This window comes from Staurois parvus, unplaced genomic scaffold (genome assembly GCF_062004578.1).
Source record: "Staurois parvus isolate SC_StPar_1 unplaced genomic scaffold, SC_StPar_1.0 ptg000105l, whole genome shotgun sequence".
Lineage (NCBI taxonomy): Eukaryota > Metazoa > Chordata > Amphibia > Anura > Ranidae > Staurois > Staurois parvus.
The window spans coordinates 5,225,842-5,253,649 of NW_028317901.1; the positions used below are offsets into that span (position 1 = coordinate 5,225,842).

A 27,808-nucleotide genomic window follows, 5' to 3' on the forward strand; every position below is an offset into this window, starting at 1 on the left:
GGTTTATTAACCCCTTGTGATTGCAGTCAAAAAAGTAAAAGTACTTTTTATTTACTAAAAGGGAATAACAAAATTGTTTTAAAAATGGAAAATTATAATAAAATGTTAAAATAATAAAAATTGATGTAACCCCTGTTGCTCTCGTACACCTGCACAAAAGCATGCCCAGGGTGTACACGCGTAAGTAAACCACGGTCACACCACACGTGTGACTTATAACCACCAATGTCAAAGTGAGAAAAATCCTTCAAGCACAAGAGCTCCTAGTTACCTCTAAGCTGATGAGCTGTAAAGGCTTTTAAAGTGTCACCTAAGATGGTTTTTGGTGATAACGCCGGCGCACAGTTTTAAGACATGGAATGTTTTTGATCTGTTTACTCGATGCAACCTCATCTTTTATATTTTTAACTAGAAATGTGTATTCCGTTGTGAGTTTTTGCACTAACATCTATTTTATTATATTTTTCCTAAAACAATTTGCATTTATTAAACAGTTGCGCAAAATATCAAGTGATGTAAAAATTTGCAACTCTTGCTTTTTTATTCTACAAGGCTTCTGCTTTCAGAAAATATATTATGTTCTGGGTGTTTAAATAATTTTATTGCCAAAAATTTAGATTTGTACATGTATGTGAAAAATAAAAATTGTTCTGAAGGTGAACTGGTTAATCTCATAATTAGGGAAATGGAACCATAACAAACAAAAGATTAAGAAATGTAAAGAAATACAGTTGGGCAATTAATAAAAAAGGTGCAAACTGTAGTGCTTATGGAAGTCAAAGGCAGTTGATATCTACGAGATTAATCTATTTTATGTCCAGTACCGCAGTGTTGTAGTTACATTTCTACTGTGTATTGTAGCATGTGACCGACTGCTTGTTCAATATTTGCTCCAGTGAGTGTTGTAGTGGACAACAAAAGTGTGTTAATTTGTGAATACTAAGTATCTGCTCATCTGCGGATGGTGAAGTGTTTGCTAGTTGTTGCTAGGACTCGCTTGGTATTAGGGATTATTTTATCTATCTTATTACAGAACTATGTGCTCACGAGTCTGTAGGCTTGTATTCACCCCCCCGCACATGAGTTCTTTGAACACTCCCTGTTCAGTGTATAAAAGTACAATAGAAACAGTTGCCTTCTGTAATGGATTTTGATGCCAAAAGGCGTGGACACTTCCCCTTACTCCAGCACATTTTGAAATCTGGAAGGCATGGCTAGTGTTGAACTGTGTGTTCAATGGCAATTAAAACCTTGTCCATTATAGACAGCAATTATGTTACTGAATGTTTTTCTGTGCTACTTAGTTGAGTGCACAATGTTATAGCATTTCAGTGTGACTAGATCTTTATGTCTACAGGCTTTTAGAAAGATTTTTGTTGGACAAACTGTTGAATTGAATAACACATCCTTAATTCCTTAATTTTCCTCCTAGATATTGTTTGTCGTCTTGAAATAAATATGCCTGCAACATTGTATTGTTTTAAATATTGAAGGATTTAGCCTATGTTCCCTCTATCGCAGCTGTTCACACACCCACAACCACCCGCAGCCATAATGTGCTGCTCTGTAGAGACACATGGGGCTGCCATTTATTCTTAATGAACCCCATGCATTTAAACCCACAATGTGTTTTTGGGTGCAGGAAAAGCAGGGAAACAGCATGGTGCAAAAGCACCATGTGATTTCCCTGTGGCTGCGTTTTGAAAATGGTGCAGGAACATTTTTCTTGCTTGAAACACCGGAAAAGCAGCCCTTTAAGATGAGGGGGCTGCCGTGCCCTCGAAATCCGGTATAGTATGAACCTAGTCTAAGAGAAAATGCCTTTTATAACTGACAACAAAAGGCCAAGTAGAATCTAAGAGTATATCTAAAACCAAGAACAAAAACATAATTTTTCTCATTCACTGAAAGACACAGGAATCATATACTGTCAGGGTATTACTATAGCCCAGCCCAGGATAACCCTTCTGGTACCCAGCATGCTTTTTCATATTTGAGAAAAGTCTAACCACTTCTTTGCTAGTTTTTCATAGATTTGTGTTCAGTGTGAATTTTAAAATAAGCTACTACACTATTGTCGATGGTCTTCTGTGATTTCCATGGGCATATAGAGTGTTTGAAGAGCTATTGGTTAACCTGGAGTATTTTTTCTTGGAGAAGAGCTTTGTTTAGAAAAGCGCATTTGCTGTTCTATTTATTTAGACAGCAATTGGATCTGGTGAATGTGCATTTAAACTAAGGTGGAGGTCAAACATCACTAATGCCAACATATGAAGATAAATCACAAAAGATTGTCCTTGAATTGTTGTGATAATTGGACTGTTCACTCCTTTTGATTCACTTAATTGTCACGGGTGTTGTGGTTTATTTTCATTTATATTTTTATATATATTTATAATCGTTGAAAACTAATATTCTTAAGAAGCTGCCAACCATTGAAGTCTCCACTGAACATATTGGTACGCTATGTTTTATCCATGTGTATGTGAGTGCAATATTTACCCAGTTTTTTTATTGATTTTCTTATCACTACTACTCTTAGACAGTGGCACTCCCCCCCGCTTTCTTTCTTTGCAATCTAAACTTGCCTCTTATGGGTCTGATGTCCATAAAAATGCACAAATGAAGATTGCTGATGCTGTATCAATAAAGTGCCTAGCTTGTCCTTCTAGGATCATAATCTCTTTAACCATACTCTTAAGGCCTGCATAAAGTATAAGTGTTTTTGTCTTCAGGGCTGTACCTGAGTATTCCAGAACTTGTGGTTCCTTCTACATCATGGATTCCCGCTTTGGGTAGGTCTTCTGGTTTGGATGTCGTGGGACACCACCTAGATACTGCTGTGTCTTGATTCACTTTGTGGAAAGTACTGGGGGCCTGTCTCACTCATTCTGATCCATTTAGGGTCTATCCTTTTAGCACTGGTTCCTCGAGGCTGGTAGCTTCTGAACATAGAAAGGAGGTTCATGCATCAAGGGGTGTCTTGGATGGATGTGCAGAACATCAGAAGAGTGCCCAGTGTCTCTCAGAACTGCCTGCACACAGAAAACACCAGTCTCCAGCTGCAAGTATCCTCTGACAAGAGCAGGGAATGCCTCAATGACTTTGGGGGACCTGTCCCCCTAGGGTTCAGTTTATTTTCCATGGCGGGTTCACATTCTCCTGAAGAAGATGCTTCAGGTCCTTTTATCTGCACCAGTCAGTGTTTTTTGCTGCACAGATAAGATTCCTGTCTATTGTTCAAAGGATATTGTTGCTTTGAGAGTAAGAAGAGTCCATACAAAAGGGATTGCTGGTCTGTATTCCTCCATAGTAGTGTAGCCAGTAGAACCAAGTGTTGTTAAACTTCATCATTTAGCTGGTAAGGTGGTTTAATATTTAACCAAAAAAAAATTTAACGTGTCACCAGGGGAGTTGCTGCCCTGCCGTATTGGTCAGGATAGTTAGAAAAGATGGTATGTGGGATAGGGTTTGCACCATCTCATCATTACCTCATAACAGGATTTCTGCTATTTGTTACATATTGCAGATTTAAGGGCAGCACAGTGGCTAAATAGTTAGCACTTCCACATGGCAATAGGCCAAAGCCGCCATCACTTTTTGATTTACGTATTATTGTGTTTCAGTCTGTTTGGTTTGTTAGCACAGGGGAATTTGGTGAATAAGAATTTCATAGATTTAAAGGCCTGTGAGGTGTATAGGAGCAGAGTTTGTAGGGGATGCAAGATTTCTTTGTAGAGTGTTTTGCTTGAGAATAATATATCTACAAGTACACAGTAAGGTGTTTCTGGACCACGTATGCAAATCATGTTTCATTTTCAATAATAATGGCAAGTAAAGTGTAAATATTTGAGCAAGGTAAGTGGATACCTTCAGTATATATTTAAAAGAATTGGATGCCAACTTGAACAAAAAGTTCTGTTGTATTCCTGTAAATTTGGACAGTGAGGAGGGAAAGGTTCATGGCTTTCAACTTTTGCATAATAGTAAGGACATTTGAAAGATCTCCATATTCCTTTAGTTCTAAGGGGGGGGTTTGGGGTAGAGATATCTGGGGAGGAAGGAAACAGAAGCAATCTTGTAGTGATGAGATGCCATGTGAAATCTTGCAGTGTCCAGGTTTGCCCTGATAGTGTGAAAGATGGTTAGGATAAATATGATCTGGGGCACGGGTTAGCCCTGTCTAGTCCTATTGGTAATGGAAAAGGTGTTTTAGGTTTGCGTCTGTGCCATTCCATTAAACTGATGGGGTACAGTATGGCAGTATTATCTACACCATCATGTGAGGGCATAGCTCTGTATGTTCCAATTTAAGTGCATGAAGGACTAGTCAACCGTGTGGAAAGGCCACCTCTGTGCCTGTAGAAAGCAGAAAGGATTGGTCTTTAACAGGGAAACACATGTTTCTCGCACTGTATGGGAACGCACTGCCCTCTGCAGGCATGCCAGTGCCATTCATTTATAGTGGCACCCCATGCATCTAGCAAATGTGTGTGCGTTTGCAGCCACCGAAACACATAGTACTGCAGTACTACGCAGTCTGGGGTGGCACAATTTTTAAAATCGTGCATGCTGTACTTATTGCACATTCCCGTGCATTTGGAAATGAAATAGGCTGTCAAAAACGTGTGCATATGCACAGTTTATGGTGTGAACTGGCCCTAAAGCCTAACTCCAGGAATTACAAATTACTACGTGTGCAGTAGGTCTCTCTGCACTTTATAGGTTAAATGCTTGGTCACGCTATGGGATGAGGAACAATGTGTAATACTTGCCTTACTCCTCGCTCTGGCAGGCTTCCTTCATCTGGGCAACTGGTCCCCCCACCAAAGCCTCCTCTCTAAGGTGTTCTGGGCCATGATCACATAATGGCAACAAGTACAATGCTGGGCCAGTAGCCCTGCATTGTATGTGAGGAAGGCAAGGGGTGGCCTACAGCCCCAGGTGGAGGAGGACACTGGAGCAAGGACTATTATTAGTGTGGCATCACACCCTCACACAAACATTTAACCCTTGCAGTGTGATAGGGCCTTCTGCAAGGATAGTTTTGTTTTATTCCTGCATTTTGGGCTTTTTATGTTTTTAAATGCATCTATATTTCCTGCAGTCTATGTTGTCTATTTCCCTAGGAGATGTTAGTGAAGTGAGACTGAAATACCATACATTTACACACAGACTGTGACTCAATTCCCCTGTGTAATATATTCTGGTAATTCAACCACAATTTCTTAGTAATGCTGTCTCATGTGCATATGCAAGCATTTCGTATAATGTATGCCATGACATGATCAGCCCACCCTGTAACTCCTTTTTTAATACATAAAGTGCCCATGTACATTTTTTGAGATGTTTGTTACCTCTGCAACCAATATATAATAATAAAATGTGATGAACAATACTCTGACTATAGCAGTGACATTTATGGGTGCATTCTCTGCTGGCACATCATCCTGGAAATCTGAGCCAGCTGTAGAACAGCTGCATGGTCACTGGGATTTGTTTCCAAAGTCAGATTTGGTAAAGAATTTCAGAAACTGCTGTAGCATCCAGCATCCTTATAAAGCACCTCAGACTACAATTGCCACAGATGTTGATTGCATCCTTTCACATTCTTTATTTTCCCAAGATGCTAGCAAGTTTTTCATAAACAGGTTAACTTCAGCCGAGGAAGATATGAATCACAGATAGAGACCAGCAGATACAGTTTTGTATGAATGAACAGAACATGTCAAATTGTCTAGTGCTTTGTAGAATATAGGAATAAAAATACCTAAATGTGGGTCTGCTATTTGCTTTAAAACGGAACTGCAGAAATATGACAAACAACCAGTGCAATGGAGTCTTCCAACATTGTAAGGGTTAAATAGTTATTCAGTCTAGGTTTGCATTGATAGGAATAAATACATTTTTTCTTTGCTCCAGCATGCTCACTCGATCCATACAACTGGTCCTTTTTGGCTCCAGCAGGCTCCCTCGATCCATACAACTGGTCTTCCTTGGCTCCAGCAGGCTCCCTCGATCCATACAACTGGTTTTCCTCTGCCTTCTCTCTAAAGCTGGCCATTCCGCTTCAGTTCAGGAGAACTGGATGTATTTCGATCCAGCCTATTGAGGTTTTTATTTAAAAATTTAAAAAAAATAAAAAATTTTGTGTACTATAGCTGCCGGCAGTGATCGTTGTATTCTGATGGTGGGGAAACCTCCTGCTGTCAGAATACAATAGCAAAATGGGAAGGATTCTCCTACCAACACTGACACTGTGTGTGACTGACTGTGTTGATGGGAGAATTGAGCAATTTTCTTTTCTTCAGCCCATGGCTAAAGGAAAGAAAATTGCATAATATGTGGCCAGCGTAAGGTGCTATGGTCTGCAATCCAATATAAGCCTATATTGGATTGTGAAATAAAACTATTGTACTGTTATTACAATGCTGATGCTCTAAAATGAAAGTGTACGATGTGACCATAGATTTCTTTTAAAGCAGATCTCTGTTTCAGTGAACTTTAACCACTTCCCATCCGACCCATGCACATAAACGGCTGGACGGGAGCAGTGCAGGAGCGGGTTGCTGTTTATAAATGGCACCCACATTTAGAGCCTGTGCGCGCTCCATGGGACTGTACAGGGACCTCTTTGTGAGGTCTCGATCATGTGATCACTGATTGGTCAATCAGTGATCACATGAATAGTAGTAAGATGTCACTTTCTAACATCATTACTACTAGTGAAATCTGTGAATGATCACGGAGGTCACATGGTACAAGGCTATTCACAACAGCCTTATACCGTGTGACAAGCTGTGACCAATCACAGCTTTCACAGTATTTCTCAATGGCTGCAGGAATGCAGTCAGAGAGAAGGAGAAATGATTGTTTTTACAGCCTTTAGGGGTGTAAAAGCAATCCGTGTAAAAAAGAAAAAAAATCTTCACCCCCCACAAGTAATGCAGTGTCACTATGGTGACGCTGTACTGCTAGAGTGACAGTATGTTAAAAAACACCCCACAAATATAAAAATGTACAAAATTTTTTTGCATAATTATCATTTTTGGCTATAAACTGATTTGGGTTATTTTTTTTTTTTTACTAAAAAGAAAACTGAATACATTTTGGCCAAGATTTATGAAAGATTATTTGCAAATATTATTTTATAAGAAAAGCTTTCAAAATGTTTGGACTTTTTTATTTATAGCAAAAAAAATAAAAATCCCAGTGGTGAATAAATACCACCAAAATAAAGTTTTATCTGTCTCAAAAAAATGCTAAATAATTCATATGGGTACAGTGTTGCATGACCGTGCAATTGTCATTCAAAGTGTGATGGCACTGAAAATTGACCTGGACAGGAAGGGGGTAAAAGTGTCCTGATTTGAAGTGGTTAATTGATTCATTCGGACTAAGCTGGTCCAAACAAACGTACCTTTTTATTAACAGATGCAGTGGCTGTGAATGCTGTATGATCTGTATGGGGCTTAAGCTACATACAGTATACAGCACTGTTTTCTGGCAGCATCTCCCCCTCCCAAATCAAAACTCAGCCATTCACAGGGAGCAATGAATACAAAGCTTCCTCTGGTTGTCTGAGATGGTGACTGTCATTCATCTGCTTCAGCCAGCCAGGGAAAGCTTTGTCTTCATTCATAGAATGCAAAGCACCTTGTGAATCACTGAGCAGCACTCTGAATTTTCTTCGAGAGGGGAAGTTCTTTCGCTCTGCAAAAATCCAGTGCTGTGTATTGTATTTGGCGAAGGCTACATACATTTCATACATACATACATGTACATACATTTCATACAGAGCTCAAAGCCACTTCATCTGTTAGTTAACTAAGTCGTTTGTTTGGTCCAGACAGACCAACGTTCACTGAGACCTGGAGTTCTGCTCGAAGTCCTTCAATTTATACATTGTACAGTGCAGTTTACATGGCAGGTTTTTTTTTCTTGCAGACATTACTGTTGTAAGAATTTAGCCCTACTCCTTGTTTGTGTAGTGTGTTGGTCTTGGGAGATGCCTGCTTTTGATTCTAGAACACTTTTTGCAGTCTCCAATACAGAACAAATTGTCATTACGAAGTTGTTTCTCCCAACCAGATCCAGGTCTGATTAGGAAGTTTGAATGTGACTGGTGACGGAGGAAGCATAGCCAACAAGGCACAGGCTTCCGGAAATACACATTTTCTGCCCTTCTTTTGACCCCATTAGGTCTGGGCATGCAGTTAATTACAAAGAACCAAAATTACTGTATTTGAGTAAACCATCTGATTTTTAGGACAGTTGCAATGCGCTGGAATGCTTTAGTAACACATTAGATTGGTTGAACGTTTTTCTGGAATTGATTTTTCATCGAAAAGTTAACCTTAACAAAAAACAAATGCTATTTTTTTTTGCAGGTAAAAAAAAACACAACCTCTCAGGACAGCTCAGGATCTGCCCGTTCCTCTGTTATGGGCAGGCAGTTTCTGAAGTCCGGGAAGCTTAAAGGACTATGAGAGCGCTCACCAGTACCCCCACAGTTCGTTGAGAACTAAAGCAGTCAGCAGCAATGGATGACACTACTTGTAGGTATTCATTCACGGAACTCTGAATGAAGTGGCCATGTGGGCGGAGCCCCGCCATTTTAAAATTGTGACCACGGATGTGGGGAGATGGTCCTGCGCCGGCTGTTAAAAGAAGCTGGTGGTGGTGGATGCTGAAAGTGTTACACCCTAAATACAGGTGTAACATGTTGAAAAAGGTGAACTTGTCCTTTAAACCACTTTTACCCACACTGTTTACATCAAGCTGATATGTATGTTAAAATATGTACTATGCTTGACCCCAGCTGCCTTGTATCTGAAAAGATTAAAGGATAAGTTCACCTTTGTTACATGTTCCACCTGTTTTTAGAGTGGAACATGTAACATTTAAGTGTCTTTGCTAACACTGACGCTGGGTGGGAACTAACCACCACTGACATCCCAATGACACTAATACAGTGATCAGTGCTAATGAACACTGTACTAATGACACTGGGCAGGAAGGGATTAACATCTGGGGCGATCAAAAGGTTAACTGTGTGCACTGTGTTGTGTTTTACTAAGGAGACATGTCCATGCTGACACGTGCATGTTTACACACAGGTCTCTCCCCTATCAGCTTTCCCCGATGATCGCCGAGTGCCAGCCAGGAATTGTCGGCCGAGACCCAGGGATTGACATCTCTAGCCACCAATAGCGCACCCCCCCCCCCGCAAATCACGTCTGTGTGTGTATATGTATATATTTATATATATATATAGTGTGATTTTTCTCAGCCTTGTAGCAGTACTTTTGCTATAGGGCGGAGGGCAAGTGGTTAATTGATTCTTCCTGTCAGTATATCAGCGTGCCTGTACATCCCGTAGGGGCAAGTAGATATACTGACAGGTCTGCAGGAGACCTGCATGGCACCAGCGATCTGCTTATCACTGGTGCAGTGCTTTACAGGCTCCTGCAACCAAAAATAATAAATACACAATTTTTTTTTACCTGCAAAAAAAGTGCATTTAATATTTTTTTGTCAAAAGATGAACTTATCCTTTTAAATGAGTTTTATGGTCACAGCGTACACTTTCAATTTAGGACATCAGCATTGTAATATCAATACAAACAATAGTTCTTTTTGACAATCCATTATGCTTATGTGCAAAATCTCCTTTCATGTTGTGAGTTCTGCTTTGCTCCTGGCCATCTCTTGCCACATCTTCCTGGATTCCCTGCATGCTTTGGAGCTTCTCCTCTTCTGTTTATTTTCAATTTCTAAGGACTACATATCCCATGGTACCTTTATGACTGCAAGCAGTAATTCCTGTACTGACTCTGCTGCTGAAATTCCTCCACTCAGCACCTCATAGCAAAGGCTCTTGCACATCAGAATGAGTCCTATCTTGCCATGACCATATTGCTCTCAACATCTGAAATGATTCTTTGTTACCAGTCATAGCTTGTGATTAGCATTTAATTACATATTTACCTTTCTAGAGGTACATGTATACTTGGTTATCTGTTTTATTTATATCTTATATAGTTGGCTATTATATTCAGGTCTGTATCATGACTATGTTGTATATTTTCTCTTAAAATGCTTCTTGTTCCTGTTGCTAATCATAGAACCATTTGAAAAGGGCAACTAGGAAAAAGATGTTTCAGTTCACAACTTGTGGGATATGAATAGCTGGCAATTCTTCAAATAACAGTGTCATGCCTAAAAGTGTGTTTAAAATTTGTGTCCTTGTGCTCTATAGATTATATGCTCAAAGTTTCAGTAGAAGGACCTGTGCAATTGATGCATGTTTTCATAACATTTTTAACTTAATTTTTATTTTTTTTGGTCTCTAGGATAAATCTCTCACAGAAACCACTTCATCTCAATTACATCTAACCAATTTAAATATATGAAATTGCACTCAAGTTGTCCAAGGAGGACAAGCAAATGTAGGAAGGGTAATGAAGCAGTCCTGGATGCCACACTCATACATTTAATGTGGAATCTCTCGTACTCAAGCTTCCTGCTTTGTCAGCTTGTGTTCCCTTTGGGTGTTTTGAGAATGGGTCACAAAACCACGAACACTATATATTACAACTAAAGGTTTTTGTACTGGTGTTAGGCCCCTTTTACATGGGTGAACTGATCGGGCCTGCCTGTTTTTCAGGAGGACCTGATTGGACCATCCATTGTTCTCTACGGGAAGGCAATTGTAAATGGACATGTGTCCATTTACATCCACCTGCATTAAATCTGATCCGCTAAAACAGATGGATGGGGGATCCATTTCTTATCTGTTGATCAGATCAGATGGCAGTCAGATGTAAATGGACAGGCAGTCTGTTTACATCTGACAGCCCCATAGGTAACAGAGGGCTGTGTCTCTGCTCAAGTGGAGTGGACATGGACCTCTCATTTGCCTGCTCATCGTGGGGAAGCAGACAGATCCGTCGTTGAGCAGGTGTATTCACTTGGTGGAATCTGCCCATGTGAAAGGACCCTTATGGGGTGGTCAGACTGTCATCCGATCCTCTAGATTAGGGGTGGGCAACTGTGGCCCTCCAGCTGTTGTAGAACTACAAGTCCCATGAGGTATTGCAAAACTGACAGTTACAAGCATGACTCCCAAAGGCAGAGGCATAATGGGACTTGTAGTTCACCAACAGCTGGAGGGCCACAGTTGCCCACCCCTGTGCTAGATGAATGGGAAATGGATCTTCCATCTGTCTGTTTTTAGCAGATCGGATGCAGGTGGGTTTAAACCGGTTTAGATTCTCCTCCCCATAGAGAACAATGGATGGTCCAATCTATTCCACTTGAAAAATGGACAGGCAGACCTTATTGGCTGCCCATGTAAAGGAGGCCTTAGACTAAGAAAGTGGGTGAGGCTGTAGGGTCTCTGAACCACAGAATGTAATAAAATCTTTTTTTTTTTTTTTTTTTTAAATTTACACTTCGATGTTAACTGTTGTAGTTTTTGGAACATTCTCAGAGTCCTGGTTGATGATCAGTAACTGTCTTCAGTAGCATGCATTCTAAGCAAAGAGAGTGATTTTTGAATAACGCTCCATAATAGATAATGTTATCCTTCTGGGAGGAAAAAAGGGCTTCAGAAACATTGATTGCTCCTCTGTTCTCTTCTTAGCACCGGTAGCTGAAACAATTTTATGCCACATTTATGATTTGTAATGCAGCAGCTGGTGTGAATTAGCCCTAATGCTATCAAACATGTTTCAGAATAGGTTTCCAAAGACTTTCCGCTGTGATGCTCCGACAGTTTTCACTGTTAGCAATATTTCTCTTTTGTGACTTTTTTCATCCAGTAACATCCTTGATGTAGGAAAAGCTTTTTAAACTTGCACACATTCATGCAAACTTGTGATACAAGGGAATTCCATATTAAAGCTGATCTATTTTTCCTGTTTGTTTTCGCTTTTACACATTGTCCTGCTGCTCACGTATTTGAAAGATCTCTGCCAACTACCTCTTAATGCTGTTTGGTTTTCTTGGAAGAAAGAGGCTGCTTGTGGAGCTATTCCAGCTCTTTTCTTCTTGTAATTGTACGGTACAGGGCACATAATCTTAAACGTAAAGCTCAACTTAAGAAAACTGTAGTATTAGCCCTTGCAGTGAGGTAATGCACACAATGCAAGGGTTAATTGCTTCTTTAGGTCTAGGGGACACAGAAAAGCAGATTTACTTACCCAGTTCCCCTCTATTGCCATAGCTACAATCTTCTTGCCCCAAGACAAACTTTTGTCCCTCAACCTTTATGCTCAGCCCTCAAATTGTGCCTGATGGCAACTTCCTTAGAGTCAGTTCCATACACCTCATTTCTGACCATTGCAACTCGATTTTCTGGAAGCGTGGGACAAACAGAGGATCCTTAGACTGTCCCATGTGACTGACCTGCAAGGCCAGACTCTCCTGGCATGGTGGATTTCCAACCTGGTTCTGGAGTCAGAAAAAAACCCTTTCTGCAAAGGCGTAGAAACTTCTCACAACAGAAGCCAGCCTTGGAAGAACTATAGGACTAGGGAGGAGTCTTTGATGCACTCTTAGTGCAGGGGACTTGGTTGTTGGAGGAAGCTCACCTTCCCATCAACTGCGAACACACAGCAGTTTGATTTCAGCTATTGAGGTCACCTGACCAGAATCCACACAAACAGTGCCACAGCAGTGGCCCACATTAACCTTTAACCACTAGCCTACAGGGCACTTATACCCCCTTCCTGCCCAGGCCAATTTCCAGCTTTCAGCGCTGTCACACTTTGAATGACAATTGCGCGGCCATGCAACATTGTACCCATATGACGTCCTATCAGAATGAGAGAACCACCTTGCGCCCGTCTTTGTACTATAGGGCGGGCGGAAGGTGGTTAAAGGAAGCACCAGATGTTGAGCTATACAAGAAAAAACCCTGATTGTATTTGGGCAGAACTGCACATTCTTGCCCTGTTCATGTCCCAGGCATGGCAAATTGGCAGGTGAATTTTTCTCAGCATTTAGACAAAGAGAAGTGGGCTCTCCGCCCAAAGGTATGCCAAGTTCAGTGCCACTAGTTGGAGGCAATGGATGTGGATCTTTTGGTGTCAAAATTTAATAGCAAACTGGATAGATTTGTCATCAGGTCCCTGGGCCTTCACAGTGGAAACTCTGGGTACTCCGTGGGATGAACTGACCCAGGTGGATGTGGTACTTTGACTTACTCAGATTAAAAGCAGACTCTCTATGAGCTCTTCTGAATATTCCACAAGCCCAGATTTTGAGGGACAGGTGCCTATTGAATTCAGTCATCCCTAAACTCTCGAAGACTAGGAAATCATCTTTTTGCAGTCTCACATCTTTGTAGAATGGAATTTTCTAGCCTCATACCTTGCAAAGTACTTTGTGGGACGTATTCTATCATTCATCCAGTTTGGTATTGGCCATCAAGGGGCAAATCTTCACTCTGGCCATTCTGTTTCAGAGACCATTGGCCTCTCATTCCTTAATCAAGGCCTTTCTGCACCACTTCACTTTACGAATCGTAACCTCGTTTTAACCCTCCAGAATATCTCCCTATCTCTTTGAGTACAGGACACATGACATTCCCCTCTGTTCTTTGCTACAAAACTGGGGCTTGCTCAGCATGGGAAAGGTTTTATATGGAATTTCCCTTTTTCCAGTGTCCACTCATCTGATGGTAGCTGCATATAACCATAATTAAGACTAAGATCGTGTGTCCTGTACTGTACTCCAAGAATAGGCTTTCACAGATAAAGCTGGCCATAGATGAATTGAAAATCGGCTGGTTCAGCAGGGACCAAACATCTTTTGATCTATCTATGACCATTTCAGTTAAAGAGTAGTTAATCTAATCAATGCCCCTTGAACAGTATTATATTAAAAAATCATCTTCTTAGTAAGCAAACTTGCGACACATGAGTCTTAGGACATTTATTATTGGTGTTTTTTAAAGTCAAGAAGAAGCTTTCTTTTACAGGACACGGGTTATGCCAAAGTGAAGTTTCTAATAAATCTGTATGTTAGGAAGTATTTTATTCTGCATAGTAAGGTACTTCAAGTATAACAACCTGGATATATTTTATCTATTTACTAGCAATGAAAATTTCTTTACAGTTGTAATTGCGCACCTGTGAGTCGGCACTCATATTGCGCACCTGTGAGTCGGCACTCATATTGCGCACCTGAGAGACGGCACTCACATTGTGCACGTGAGATTTGGCGCTCATATTGCGCACCGGAGTATGCAGGATGCTTTCCCTTATTTCCTGTGCAAGTGAAGGTAGTCAGCAATACAGGAAGTGAGGTGAAATCTCTTCTATTGCAAATCCAGCCAACATTAATGACACTTTTTTGTAGTAGGTTGGGAGGGTTAGAATCTCTTAACTTTTTGTTTTTATTCCTGAGTCTCAAGGAAATTTCCCCCTATTTTTCTTTCCCACAGACTGCAGTCACCAGGAGACGAAGTGACCAAACCAGGGCCCAGATAGGTTTCTAATTCTTCACAATACTTTCCAAAATTCGTGGAAAATAATTTTGGTTGAAGTTATACTTTAAAGTGACCCTGTCATGAAAAGCACCAATATTAACTAGACTGCTTTGAAAGAAGCAGCAGTTACTTTTCCGGTGGTCTGTGTCTTAAAGCTCCACTAGGTTGCATTCATGGCTGCTGTAGGTATCTGACTCTTGGAGTCCATTCACACCTAAGTGATTCATTGTGCTGTGTTAACAAGCGTTAAGATGAGTTGCATTACTGGCAGTACAGTGGCTAAATGGTTAGCACTTCCGCTTGGCAGTACTAGGGTTGTTAGTTTGAATCCCAACAATGCCACTAGCTGCCTGGAGTTTGCATGTTCTCCCTGTGTTAACAAGCGTTAAGATGAGTTGCATTACTGGCAGTACAGTGGCTAAATGGTTAGCACTTCCGCTTGGCAGTACTAGGGTTGTTAGTTTGAATCCCAACAATGCCACCAGCTGCCTGGAGTTTGCATGTTCTCCCTGTGCCTGCGTGGGTTTCCTCCCAGACTCCAAAGACATGCTGGTAGGTTAACTAGATCCGGTCTAAATTGGCCCTAGTATGTGTATGTATGAATGTAGGTTAGGGACCTTAGATTGTGCATCCCTTGAGGGTTAGGGACTGATGTGAATGTACAATATATATATGTAAAGTTCTGTGTAATTTGGCGCTATATAAATACCTGTAATAAATAGTAAATTATGGCAGATCATACATTATGAATGGGCTGCCAACACATCACAACAGATGAAAGAAGTGCATGACCCTTTTTTAAACCTTTTTTTTTATGTAACTCGCTATAATGTATAGTATATTCATTGTGGTATACTGCAGTGCTTTGGGCTCTACTGTACAGTGCATTGGGTTGCCATTCGAATGAATGGTACTGCACCCCACACACACAGCAGGTGAAATGTCATTCATTATGGCATTGTTCTTTACCATAATGCATAAGTGTGAAAGGGCCCTTAGGGTTTGTAGAATAACTGCTCTGCTGATGTGCTCTTTGCTTCCTGCTGCTGGCTTCTGTATCACTACAGGTTGTAGGGGACAGCCGGAGGAAACAAAGCATGTAGCAGAGAAGCAGATATTCGGTACATGCAGAAGTGACCAATACCAGCTGCATATCGAGATCTGCAACACAACAGAATTTTAAGGAATGGGGCATTGGAATGATAGGTATATGTATTTTACAGGCTGGGTTTAGCTCATGTTGTGTTCTTCATGACTGGGTCACTTTTAGTTTAAGTAGAAGGGTCTTTCCCTAAATATATTTTATGCACCTATAAAACAACTAATTAAGAGCAAGTGTAGCGAACAAGTGTAAGGCTTTATGTTTAATTGGCAGTCATCTATTTAATATAAATTGCATTCAGGGCAAATGGCCAACTACATTTGTCTCCCTGTTGTTCTAGTTATAAATATAGCTGCCTTCATTTCGCTTGTTGTCATTTTGTATCCAGAATTTAATCTGATTTGTTCTTTAGAGTTCAGATTCTCCTTGTTATGGCATGCCCATAGGAAAGTTGTTTAATAATTTAAGTCTCAAAGTGTGTATTGCTTGGACAACATTGTGGCATTTCTAAGTCACTTACTACCCATTGTTTTCTCTTTGGACCATTTAATTTACGGTATGAAGTGTGTGGTCCCCATTGTTGTACCTCTGCCAGGTCTGTAGCAAAGCTAGTCTTTGCACACCTGGGCCAATGCTTCATTCACCACCTTTCTGTGCTGCAGTCCTGGCTACATTTGATCTGCAGCCTTTCTTTTGTGTCTATCTGATCCTTGTTTATTTCTGTATTGTCTTATAAGAATCGTTTGTATACCAGCAGTTGGAGGTTTCTACTTTCTGCTGTTCGTTTAGAGGTATAAAGAGTTTATCAATAGGATTACTTTGTTGCTTAGTGAAATAAAATATACATAAGGCCTATCGGAAGTTATTTTACTGGACACAAACCAATACACAGTGGGAGAGATTTACTATAGCTGGTTCACTCAGAATTTGGTGCAGCTGTGCATAGTAGCCAATTTGCTTCTAACCTCATCTTGTTCAACCAAACTTGGCAATACAACCTGGAAGCTGATTGGTTTCTATGCAGAAGTACACCTGATTTTTCACTCCCCAGCTTTAATAAATAAACCCCGTTTGGCCGCCTTCTGTCGAAGGGGCATGACTGAAAAAGGTCTGCCGCTTGGCTCCCTATCAGTATTCTCCCCTCTGTCAGAGCACAATAGCACAGCGGGGAGATCACTGTACTAAGATCAGATAGTTAGTACAACAGCTCCTCCTGAGCGGTCAGTTTTTGTTTCATTCAGCCCACTGGGTTGAACGAAAAAAGAAAGAAAAAAAAATAAAAGACCTAGACGTTTGTACTAGACGTGCAATCATAACACTGCCCGTTTAATATAAATCAATAGATGCCATCTCTATGTTATAGTTCCATTCTTGTCTTATGTACCAGCCACACACCAGTTAGATTTTCCTTAGTTCTGATGTCTGTTAGATCAGCATTGTAACAATAACTTGCCAGGAACTGGTGATTCAGGTTGCCAACAAATCTGTTTCATTGTGTGGCGAGACAGTTTGGTCCAACCTACGACTTCAGTTCAGGCATTGTAGAGTGATCAAAACCTTAAAATAGGAAGCTTGCTCTCGGCACCTTGGATGACCTCAAGTCACCTGGCATTACCCTGTGGGGATCTGGCTTTTATTGTCGCAGTGGGTTATTGGGCAAGAATTCATGCCCCCCCGTGTGACATAAATGGCCCAATAAAAAACGCGTGTACTTCCTTATTAGGGCAGAAGCCTTTTAGAGAAATTGAGCCCAGAACCCAAAAGCTGGACATGGTTAGCCCTCTGAGATAAATGAAATTGTGTTTAAGTGTTCACTGATGTGGCATGCACCCTTTGATAGTAATTAAGTAGTGCACGCGCTGCTTGCTAAATTAATTTCTTCTTGGAATTTTTCCCATTGGAGAGGGTGCATTGTGATCTGTAATTACACACAGCTTTCACTGGTTCATAGGCAGATCATGCTATTTGTTAAAATATGCATGCTTTTGCACAGGCATTGAAGATGGGAAATCTTCCCTGTGATTTGTTTTGCAATTTATTTCAGTATTGGTTTGCAGAAAAAACTATCAACATCCAGTTTTTATCAACTGAGCCATCTTTGTGGTCCATCCTCTGCCCCCCCCCCCCACTATATACTGAATATTGCTTAGGCATTTTATTTATCTTCTGTCCATCTTGTATTTAGGGCTAAAAGCCACATTTATGGATTCCATTGGCCAGAACATTAAAGCGGTTCTAAAGGCAGGTTTTGTTTTTTTTTTTTTATATGAAAACAAGAATGGTCAGACTCATACATTCATCAAAAAGACTGGTTATAAAGGCACATTGTATCCGATACAAAAACTGTTTCCATCAAGACCTCAGCCTCAAAAATAACAGCATTACATATCTCTCTAAGCGACCTCAAAATGTCAATAAAGATTAACTATGCATTGCACCTGTATGCATATGACATAGATCTGGCAGTCCATTTACACAAAGGCTCTGGTGCAAACCAGACAGCCATGAATTATCATGGAAGGTAAGCAACAAATGTAGATCAAGAACAAAGGCAGGTTTAATGAACTCCATGCATTGAGGTAAACAAAAATCTTTCACTGTTTGTGCCTCCCCCTTCAAACACCTGATACCATTCTTGATCCAGCACTGTTCCAGTCAGCAGCCCCCCTTTGCTCTCTTTTCTTCAATTCACAGGCTTGGCTGAGAGCACAGGAGCCAATAATGGAAAATCCAGTGAGGTGAAAGCGGGGGGGGGCCAAGCCACACCACACTGTGTGTGTCAATTGTGCACGCAAGTGCCTCCATATAAAGCCACTTGCTATGGGGGCACTTAGAGGAGACATGAGCGTCAGTGAGGGACCCCAGAAAAGGTTTGTGGGAGCTTTGTACATCAGTGTTTATCATCCTTTAAGTCAAGGCACCTTTAAAAGTATGGACAATGTCAAGGCACCCTTTAAATTTATGGACAGTCCAAAAGCATCCTTTAACATTTTGGACAGTCGAGAGTCACCCCATTCTAAAATGTAAAAAAACTATTCTAATAGTTTTACATAATGCAGCAACATCCACACATGTAAGACACGCAACGTTAGAGGTTATTTATTCTTCCAAAGCAAATACACTTTTGCACACTTGTACTGACTAGTATTCAAGTGTGTCTCTTCTCCCTCAGTTTTTTTCAATCACTGAGCTAATGTGAACCCAGCAGTTACGGAAAGGGGCAGGGGAGGATCAAGCTGTGCAGGCAACCGACATTCTCCTTATCAACTGATGATATCATTGGTTGTCAGGACGCAGTCGGCTGGAAAGTTGTAATGGTGCACATTGAAAACTTGTGTCTTTGTGTAACTAAAAGGCAAGTTTGTTCCACCTGCTGGCTTGTATATATGTTTTGGGCAGTTTTTAAACATTTTGCCAAGGCACTGCTGAAGAGACCTCAAGGCACCCCAGGGTGCCTGGACACCCTGGTTGAAAAAGGCTGCTGTACACTACTGTTGCACAGTGCAAGTAAGTATAATATGTTTGTTATTTAAAAAAAAAAAATGAAAAAAAAAAATTTACAGTTACTTTTATTCTGGCCATAGGAATGCATTAACACTCAAACATGCCTAAATGCTAGTGTTGACGCGTTTAAACATTTAGGCGTGTCGAGCATTCCTGACAGTGCCTGTAATTGTTTTTTTCTTCAGCCTATAAATGCTCCTCTTCTAATAGGTCTGTAAATGCCTTTGTGTGTATGGACACATAAGTTAACAGAGAGGTGCTTTTATAGGCTGAAAAAAACCTAGACGCCTGTAAGGTCTCATGCACACAGGACGTTTTGCAAACTCTCCTAGAAGTCTTTCCCCCTGACAGCGGCATTTTGGTAGAAAAAAAGCCTGAAGCTTGTAAAAATGTCTAAAGCTTTTACACGCTTTTAGGAGCATTTACAGGTGTTAAAAGCTTGGAAGTTAATTCAGTTAATTGGCCAGAATAATAATTTATTCTAGATATTAAAATCAATAAACCCTCAAGTGCTAAACATGCCTAGCGTTTTTAGCAGCTTTAAATGTTTTTTCTGCCAAAAATGCTGCTCCTGGGCGCACTGGCAATGGTTTTTTTTATTACTGCCTCTGAAAGCTCCTGCCCCTAAACCCTGCTAAAAGCCTATGTGTGCATGGACATATACAGTGGATGTAAAAACTCTACACACCCCTGTTAAAATGTCAGGTTTCTGTGATGTAAAAAAAAGAGACAAAGATAAACCATTTCAGAACTTTTTAATGTAACCTATAAACTATACAAACTGATATCTTTTAGGAGGGGAGGAGTAAACATAAAAAAACTAAAATAATGTGGTTGCATAAGTATGCACACCCTCTTATAACTGGGGATGTAGCTGTGTTCAGAATTAAGCAATCGCATTCAAAATCATGTTAAATAGGAGTCCCTACACACCTGCGATTACTTAAAGTGCCTCTGATTAACCCAAAATAAATTTCAGCTGTTCTAGTAGGTCTTTTCTGATATTTTCTTAGTCGTATCCTACAGCAAAAACCATGGTCTACAGAGAGCTTCCAAAGCATCAGAGGGATCTCATTGTTAAAAGGTATCAGTCAGAAGAAGGGTACAAAAGAATTTCCAAGGCATTAGATATACCATGGAATGCAGTGAAGACCGTTATCGAGTGGAGAAAATATGATGCAACAGTGACATTACCAAGAATTGGACGTCCCTCCAAAAGTGATGAAAAGACGAGAAGAAAAGTGGTCAGGGAGGCTGCCAAGAGGCCTACAGCAACGTTAGAGGAGCTGCAGGAATATCTGGCAAGTACTGGCTGTGTAGTACATGTGACAACTATCTCCCGTATTCTTCATATGTCTGGGCTATGGGATAGAGTGTCAAGACGGAAGCCTTTTCTTACAAAGGAAAACATGCAAGCCCAGGTAAATTTTGCAAAAACCCATCTGAAGTCTCCCAAAACCATGTGGGAAAATGTATTCTGCTCTGAAGAAACCAAGGTTGAACTTTCTGGCCATAATTCCAAAAGATATGTTTGCGCCCAAAACAACACATCACCAACAGAACACCATACCCCCACAGTGAATCATGGTGGTGGCAGCATCATGCTTTGGGGCTGTTTTTCTTCAGCTGGAACTGGGGCCTTAGTCAAGGTAGAGGGAATTATGAACAGTTCCAAATACCAGTCAATATTGGCACAAAACCTTCAGGCTTCTGCTAGAAAGCTGAACATGAAGAGGAATTTCATCTTTTAGCATGACGACACAAAGCATACATCAAATCAAAGGAATGGCTTCACCAGAACAAGATTAAAGTTTTGGAATGGCCCAGCCAGAGCCCAGACCTAAATCCAATTGAAAATCTATGGGGTGATCTAAAGAGGGCTGTGAACAGGAGATGCCCTCACAATCTGACATATTTGGAGTGTTTTTGCAAGGAAGAGTGGGCAAATATTGGCAAGTCAAGATGTGCCATGCTGATACTCATACCCAAAAAGACTGAGTGCTGGAATAAAATCAAAAGGTGCTTCAAGAAAGTATTAGTTTATGGACTTGTGCAACCATATTATTTTAGTTTTTTATTTTTACTTCCCTCCTCCTAAAAGATTTCAGTTTGTTGTTCAACTGAGTTGTACAGTTTATAGGTTACATCAAAGGTGGAAAAAGTTCCGAAATGATTTATCTTTGTGTCCTTTTGTTACATCACCGAAACCTGACATTTTAACAGGGGTGTGTAGACTTTTTATATCCACTGTAATCTAATGTGCATGGGCAGATAGGCTAACATGCTGGGGAGTTTAGAGGCAGTAAAAAAATGCTGACACTCCTAGAAGCAGCTGCAAAAACGTCCAGTATGCATGAGGCTTAAAGCGCCAGTGGACATAAGTCCTTAATCACTTCCCTTTGTCTGTCTTGTAGTGCCTATGGGTTCTTTCTGTTTTTAACAGTATCTGCTGCACTTAACTTTTCAGTCATTCATGTCATTAGTGTGCTTTTGACACCATCTCTGTAATTGATATGTTTCCTATACTTATTTGGGTTGGTTTTTTAAATGGCCCAAAACCTATATTACAGGGTGATTTAGGCCAGTTACAGTTTAATTATGCATGGGTTGTTGCAGTTTTAGGATGCTGTTGAAACAGATAATTGTGGAAACATGAGTCCTATAGTAGTATTCAGATTATCAAGGACATGGTTCATTTGAAATTAAGCAATTTCACAGAAGGAAACTACCAAATGTTATTGGACTGCTGCTTTTTGCTTAAAAAAAATGCAGCTAACTTCCTGCTCTAGAATAGAAAAGTAAATCGTAGTTAAAGAACTTTCACATTATTTAACATTTTCATGTAGCTTTAATTGTCACTAAAGTGTATGTAAACCCGAAAGAAAAAAAATTAACACTGGCTAGGTTTCTCACAATAGTCAGCTTTTATCATTTATTTTGGCTTTTTCAGTCATTTCCATCTAAATTTGCTAGTGCATTTAACATTACTCTATCTACAGGTTGACAGTGTTGCTTTCCAGGGGTGGCCCCATACCGCCTACATTGAATGGGGTCACCCCAAGACTGGAAGTTTGTTGCTGGCCAGATCACTAGCTGAAAATTAAAGGGGGGGAGGAAAACCAGTTTTGTAGATCTGATTGACGTCATATGATGTCCTCTCAGATCGTGCCTCGCATGGGGCCATGCTGCAGCGCGATATGTCACCGGTTGTGTCCATCAGACACAACCAGTGACTGATCAGTGTACCAGCCCACTTCTGGTACCATGTGACTGTTGTGAGCAATCACAGCAGGTCACATGACAATTGTAAACAATGAATGGCTTCCTTTTATGCCACCCATTGTGTACAATTGTGTTACTGTGATTTGTCACAGTGATCACATCGTACAGACTTTGCCAACCACAGCCTATCTGTGCCATGTGATATAGCAACATTATATTGCTCTGGTCACAGTAATAAAAAGAAACTAAATCGAAGAAAACAAGTACAAATTTATTTTCGTACCATCACCAATCAGTGTCCCTGATCACCGCCATGCCAGTTATATGATGAGGCTGTACTGTACTAGTGACAGTATGTTGAGGAAAATGTTTAACTTTTTTTTTTTTTGCCTTTTAATTTTCCAAAAAATTATGACAAATTACAACTTCAGAAAAAACTCACCATGCCTCTTACTAAATACCTTGGACTGGCTACTATCCAGAAAGGGGTAGTTTGAGGATTATCTGTACTTTCCAGACATTTCAGGGCCTCAAGAAAGTAGACACTGTCAGTACATCAGGATTGATTTTCAGATATAAACCATAGTTTATGGACTCTCTAACTTTACTACAGACTTAGTAATATGCACTGATTTGGGTTATTTTCACCAAAGAAATATAGTAGAATACATTTTGCCCTAAACTTATGAAGAACAATTATTTGCAAAATATAACAAAGAAAACCGTGTTTTTTTTTTTCTCAAAATTTTCAGCCTGTTTTTTTCATTTATATAGCAAACATTAACCTCAGTGGTGCTTAAATATCACCAAAAGAAAGTAGGGATGCACTGAAATTTCAGTGACCGAAAAGTTTTGGCTGAAAACACCCCTATTATTATTATTATTATAATACAGTATTTATAAAGCGCCAACAGTTCGCTCAGCGCTGTACATTACAAAGGGAGACAGAACATGCAACAATACGAAAACAATACAATGTGATACACGAGGGGTTCGAGGGCCCTGCTCTTTCGAGCTTACCAGCCGTTGGCTGATATAAAAATAAGCACCGCTAATAACCCCTCCCCTCGCCCCTGCCTGCCACTCGGTGGTTTTCAGCCTTACCTGAGAAATCACCGACCAACCCCGGCGCTGGCTATAGAGATAAGTGAAGGAAAGATAGCCTCAACTCATCTCCATGCCCTTGGAGGACCGGAGCGACATCACTTCCGGTTCTGGCACCTTATAAACGAGCGTATGCCATTTTAAAGCATGACATGTTGGGTATCTATTTACTGGGCGTAACATCATGTTTCATATTTTACACAAAAAATTGGGGTATATGTTTGTGGGTTTTTTTTTTTTTTTATCATTAGTGTATTTTTTCCCCCAAAAAAAATTGTTTGAAAACCATATTAATTTTTAAAAACTGTCCATTTCAGTTTCGGTTTTAGGCCAAGTGCATCCTGTTTCGGGACCAGAATTTTAATTTCGGTGTACCACTAAAAGAAAGCTCTAGTTGTGTGAACAAAATTATACAAATTTAGTTTGGGTACAGTGTTGAATGACCGCGTAATTGTCAATCAAAGTACAACAAGCCCAGTATTGAAGTGGTTAATGCAGCCCACCACATTTTAGGAATTGGCAAGCTACAGTATAGTACACTTGAAAAGCGTTTTTTTTTTTTTTTTTTTTTCTTTTTTGGTTGAGTATGAAAAAATACCATATTGTAATGTATACATGCTTGTTGAAGGTATATAAAAATGTACAGTGAATGCATACATATTGCTGATAGTGTTCTTTGTATTATGTGCAGGTTTTGTCCGGTTAGCAGTCACCATGGTCGCCCTGTCGCTGAAAATCTGTGTCCGGCAGTGCAATGTGGTAAAGACGATGCAGTTTGAACCATCGACTGCAGTCTATGATGCCTGCCGAATCATACGGGAGAGGGTCCCTGAGGCTCAGACAGGTCAAGGTACGTACTTCTTGCATGATTTTCTTTTTATCCTTCAACAGCAAACCATTATTTACAGCTGGTTGTTTCTTTAGACCAGACAGAATGCATTCATTATGCCTAGCATATGAATCCCATTTTACACCTATAACAACCACCAAAATAAAACGAGCTTGTAAACAAAGTCTCTGTTTTGCCAGATTATGTGAGAAATTGTTGTGGGCTGAATATAAAAGCTTAGTCAAGTCAGATATGTGTCTCTAGATGGAATTAGATGACCCAGATTAGAACATTTCTGCTATGGGTGGATTGTGTTGTCTGCAGTTAGTCATGGGCTTCATATGGCATTCCTCCATGCTGAAGTTATATAAACCTATGTACAGCCAATGGCACAGATGTGTATCTCTGGTAATTAAGGGTCACAATTGTTTGTTTTGCTCTGAATTTAAGTAGAGTAGATTTTAAATGCATATCATGGCTCTGTCAGAATAAGGCTCCATGCACACTGGTCTTCAAAAAAAAAAAAAAAAGCCAGTTCCCTTGCCAGAAAAAAACGCTCATATATAGTGTTTTTGTATGGTCGTTTAGGTGCATTTAGCGTTTTTTTGGGCCTAAAACTACTTTCCAAAATGCAAATCAGAAGGGTTTTTTATCTTCTAAATGCTGAGCCTAAAATATGCCTCTAAACATCCTAATGTTCAAGAACACACAGGATAACATTGAGATGCTTCTACAGGCAAAACACAAAACTCAGTGGAAGCAGCATTTTTTTTTTCTAAGCCCGTTGCCAAGGTCCCTAAATGTGGCTCTTAAAAACATTTGGCTGCCATTGGTAAACTCATCCTTTTGAAAGATTGTTGCTTGACTGTTAATATTTTCCCAAGATACTTTGAGTCACTGACCAAGAACAAATATGAAGGTCACTAACCTTGTCCAAGTTCTGAATTTCCCCAGCCTGTATGCTTGTTCTGGGTCAGTAAGAAAGTACTGAGATCAGAGAATGTGGGAAACTGTCATTTTCAGTATATCGGTAGCAGTGGAAACCCTTAGATTTCCATCCATGCAATTTTCCTTTAAGATCTCTTATGTCCTAGTGCTGTTACTGTGTGTTTGTGGCTTATTCATATGGTTCCATTGTTGATAGTGTGTGTTTTGTACAATAGACGTTCTTGTTCAAAGGAACAGTACTGTTTTGTGCTGTATTCAGCAGTTGGGCACAGACCCCAGAGTCTACATTTGACTTGACCTCTTTCTTTTGCCCACAGCACTGGACTTTGGCCTGTTCTTATCAGATGAAGACCCAAGGAAAGGAATCTGGCTGGAGGCTGGCAGGACCCTGGATTACTATATGCTGAGGAATGGGGTATAATCAAATTATTCATGCATTACGTGTACATTGCTTATTTACACTCCACAATATCAATTGATATAGATATATATATATATATATATATATATATATATATATATATATATATAGTGCTCAGCATAAATAAGACAGATACAGATTTGTCAGAAAACCTTTACTTTCTGTTCAGTATCAACAATTTCTATGGGATGCTATACTACAAATACTCTCACAAATGTGAGCCATTTATTGCAAACAAGATTTGTTAATTTACACACACACAAAAGTATTTTTCTTAAATTTATTCAAGACCATGTTTCAAAAATGAATACACCCCAATTAAAGTCTTAGTAGCAAAGCTTAATTTTAGACCACAAAATCCTAATTAACAATAATTCAACTACAGGTGAGTCTAATTATTCATTAAACAGGTGTCCAGCAGACAGTTGATTTATAAAAGGGCAACCCCTTCCCCTTTCATGCTGTCAGCAATGGCACCACACGGAAGAGAAATGTCACAAGGCGTGAAAAAGAAAATAATTTCTTTACACAAGAAAGGTGAAGACTACAAGAGGATCTGCAAACCTTTACTTATCAGTCAGAATACTGTAGGAAAAATGATACAAAAATTTTAAAAAGCTGGAACTGCAACCATCTCAGAGACATCCAGGCTGTCCACGGAAGTTAACATCTTGACAGGAGTGTCTTCTGATGAGAAGGGTTAAAGAAAATCTCCATGCAAATTCACTGCAGTTAGCTAAAGAAGTAAGCCAAACTGGGGTGATTGTTTCCCGTGACACAATATGGCATATGTAGCAAGCGTACACACAGATATGGACACGGTTCAACCATTTTGCTCCAACCCTCCATCTTGTAGATCCTTCTCCCCTTCTTTGATCATCCCCCCCTCCCTCTCTGTTCATCCACAGTGACATGTGGCCTGTGTGTTAGCCGAGATCATAGGCAGCCAAAGCACAGCAGGTAGCTCCGAGCTATAAAAACCCCCCAGGGAGCTGGGTGCCTGGCTGTCTAACTGTGCAATCTCGCATATCGTAAAAGTATAACCCAAGCCTTTCCCTGAGTTCAAAGACATTCCAGAGGAGTAATAAACTAGATACCACATTCAAAATCCATTTTCCCCCTATGTCTCATATCTTGGAATATGAGAGACTTGCATAAAAAACAGGCATATTTTCAGATTGGTCACGATAAGACAAATCGTTTGATATGTCACACTCCGTGGCTGGCATATATAGAAAAGCAGAAAAGTATATCTCTTGAACCATTCAAGTATATATTTCATGTCTCATATCCAACCATTCCGCAGATGCGTCTGCATATTAATCTACCCGTGGGTGGGATGTTAAATGTACCTCGGAAAAGTTTTGGACCAAAATATAAACCAGGAGAGATTCTGGCTGTAACTTAGGTCTCCACCTACACTTCCCTCCCCAAATAAGGCAATTGGTTCTTTGTTGTAAGGAGACACCCTGCTGAGATTGTAGAAAAAGGCTGTTAAGCTTAGAGTTGGGGGTGAGAGAACGCAGTCTCTCCTACGTTTAACATCGAAACTAGCAATAGAGACAAGAAATCCTTTTTGGCTCATGAGACTTGAAGCTGCTTAACCCAAGGCTTTTTGGCAAGTACTTATCTACCTAAACGTCTTTCTGTTATCTTTTTGCTGTGTTATTGCTCTCTGTATATTTATATATATTAGTTACATCTTTTTTCTGTAAATATTTTTATTGCACCCTTTTGACCTTTTAGTAATCTTTCTTTCTGAAAGTGTTGAACTGTTTCTAAAGCTCCTTAATGCAACTTACGAATTCCTTCCACTGAAGAGCGCTACTATGTGTGTTTAACCCTCTGTATAACCTGTCTGCGGTGAAAGTGGTATACAGACGATTATCCAATCATCCTAGTGTATTGCTGATATTGCCGAGTTTTCTCTTTCTTTTTACAAAAAGGAGGTGGTGGCAGTGTGAAGTTAATTGCGTAAATAACCTGACCCAGTAACAATCGCGCCCAGGCTGCCGGTACATCGATTTGTGGTCCAGTGAGCTGAAAAATCGTTGTGCAGGGTGCAGCTGGGCGGGGAATTGTTGCACACGTGGCATCGTGGTTTTACATTGGCTAGCCCTTCAGTCACGAGTTTGGTGAGAAAGGCAGGGGTCTGATGCCGTGATTGTCACAGCATACACT

The 27,808-nt window shown here is 40.2% G+C and overlaps 1 protein-coding gene across 6 annotated transcripts in view; it reads left to right on the forward strand.

Annotated features, from left to right (window-relative positions):
- TLN2 (talin 2) overlaps positions 1–27,808 on the forward strand; it is a 307,615-nt gene that overhangs the window by 108,613 nt on the left and 171,194 nt on the right. For all 6 annotated transcript variants that reach the window (XM_089671420.1, XM_089671426.1, XM_089671424.1 and 3 more), the window contains 2 exons: positions 24,121–24,279; positions 25,524–25,621. In XM_089671420.1, coding sequence (XP_089527546.1) covers positions 24,144–24,279; positions 25,524–25,621 — 234 coding nt within the window. In that variant the 5' untranslated portion in view covers positions 24,121–24,143. The remainder of the gene's footprint in view (positions 1–24,120; positions 24,280–25,523; positions 25,622–27,808) is intronic.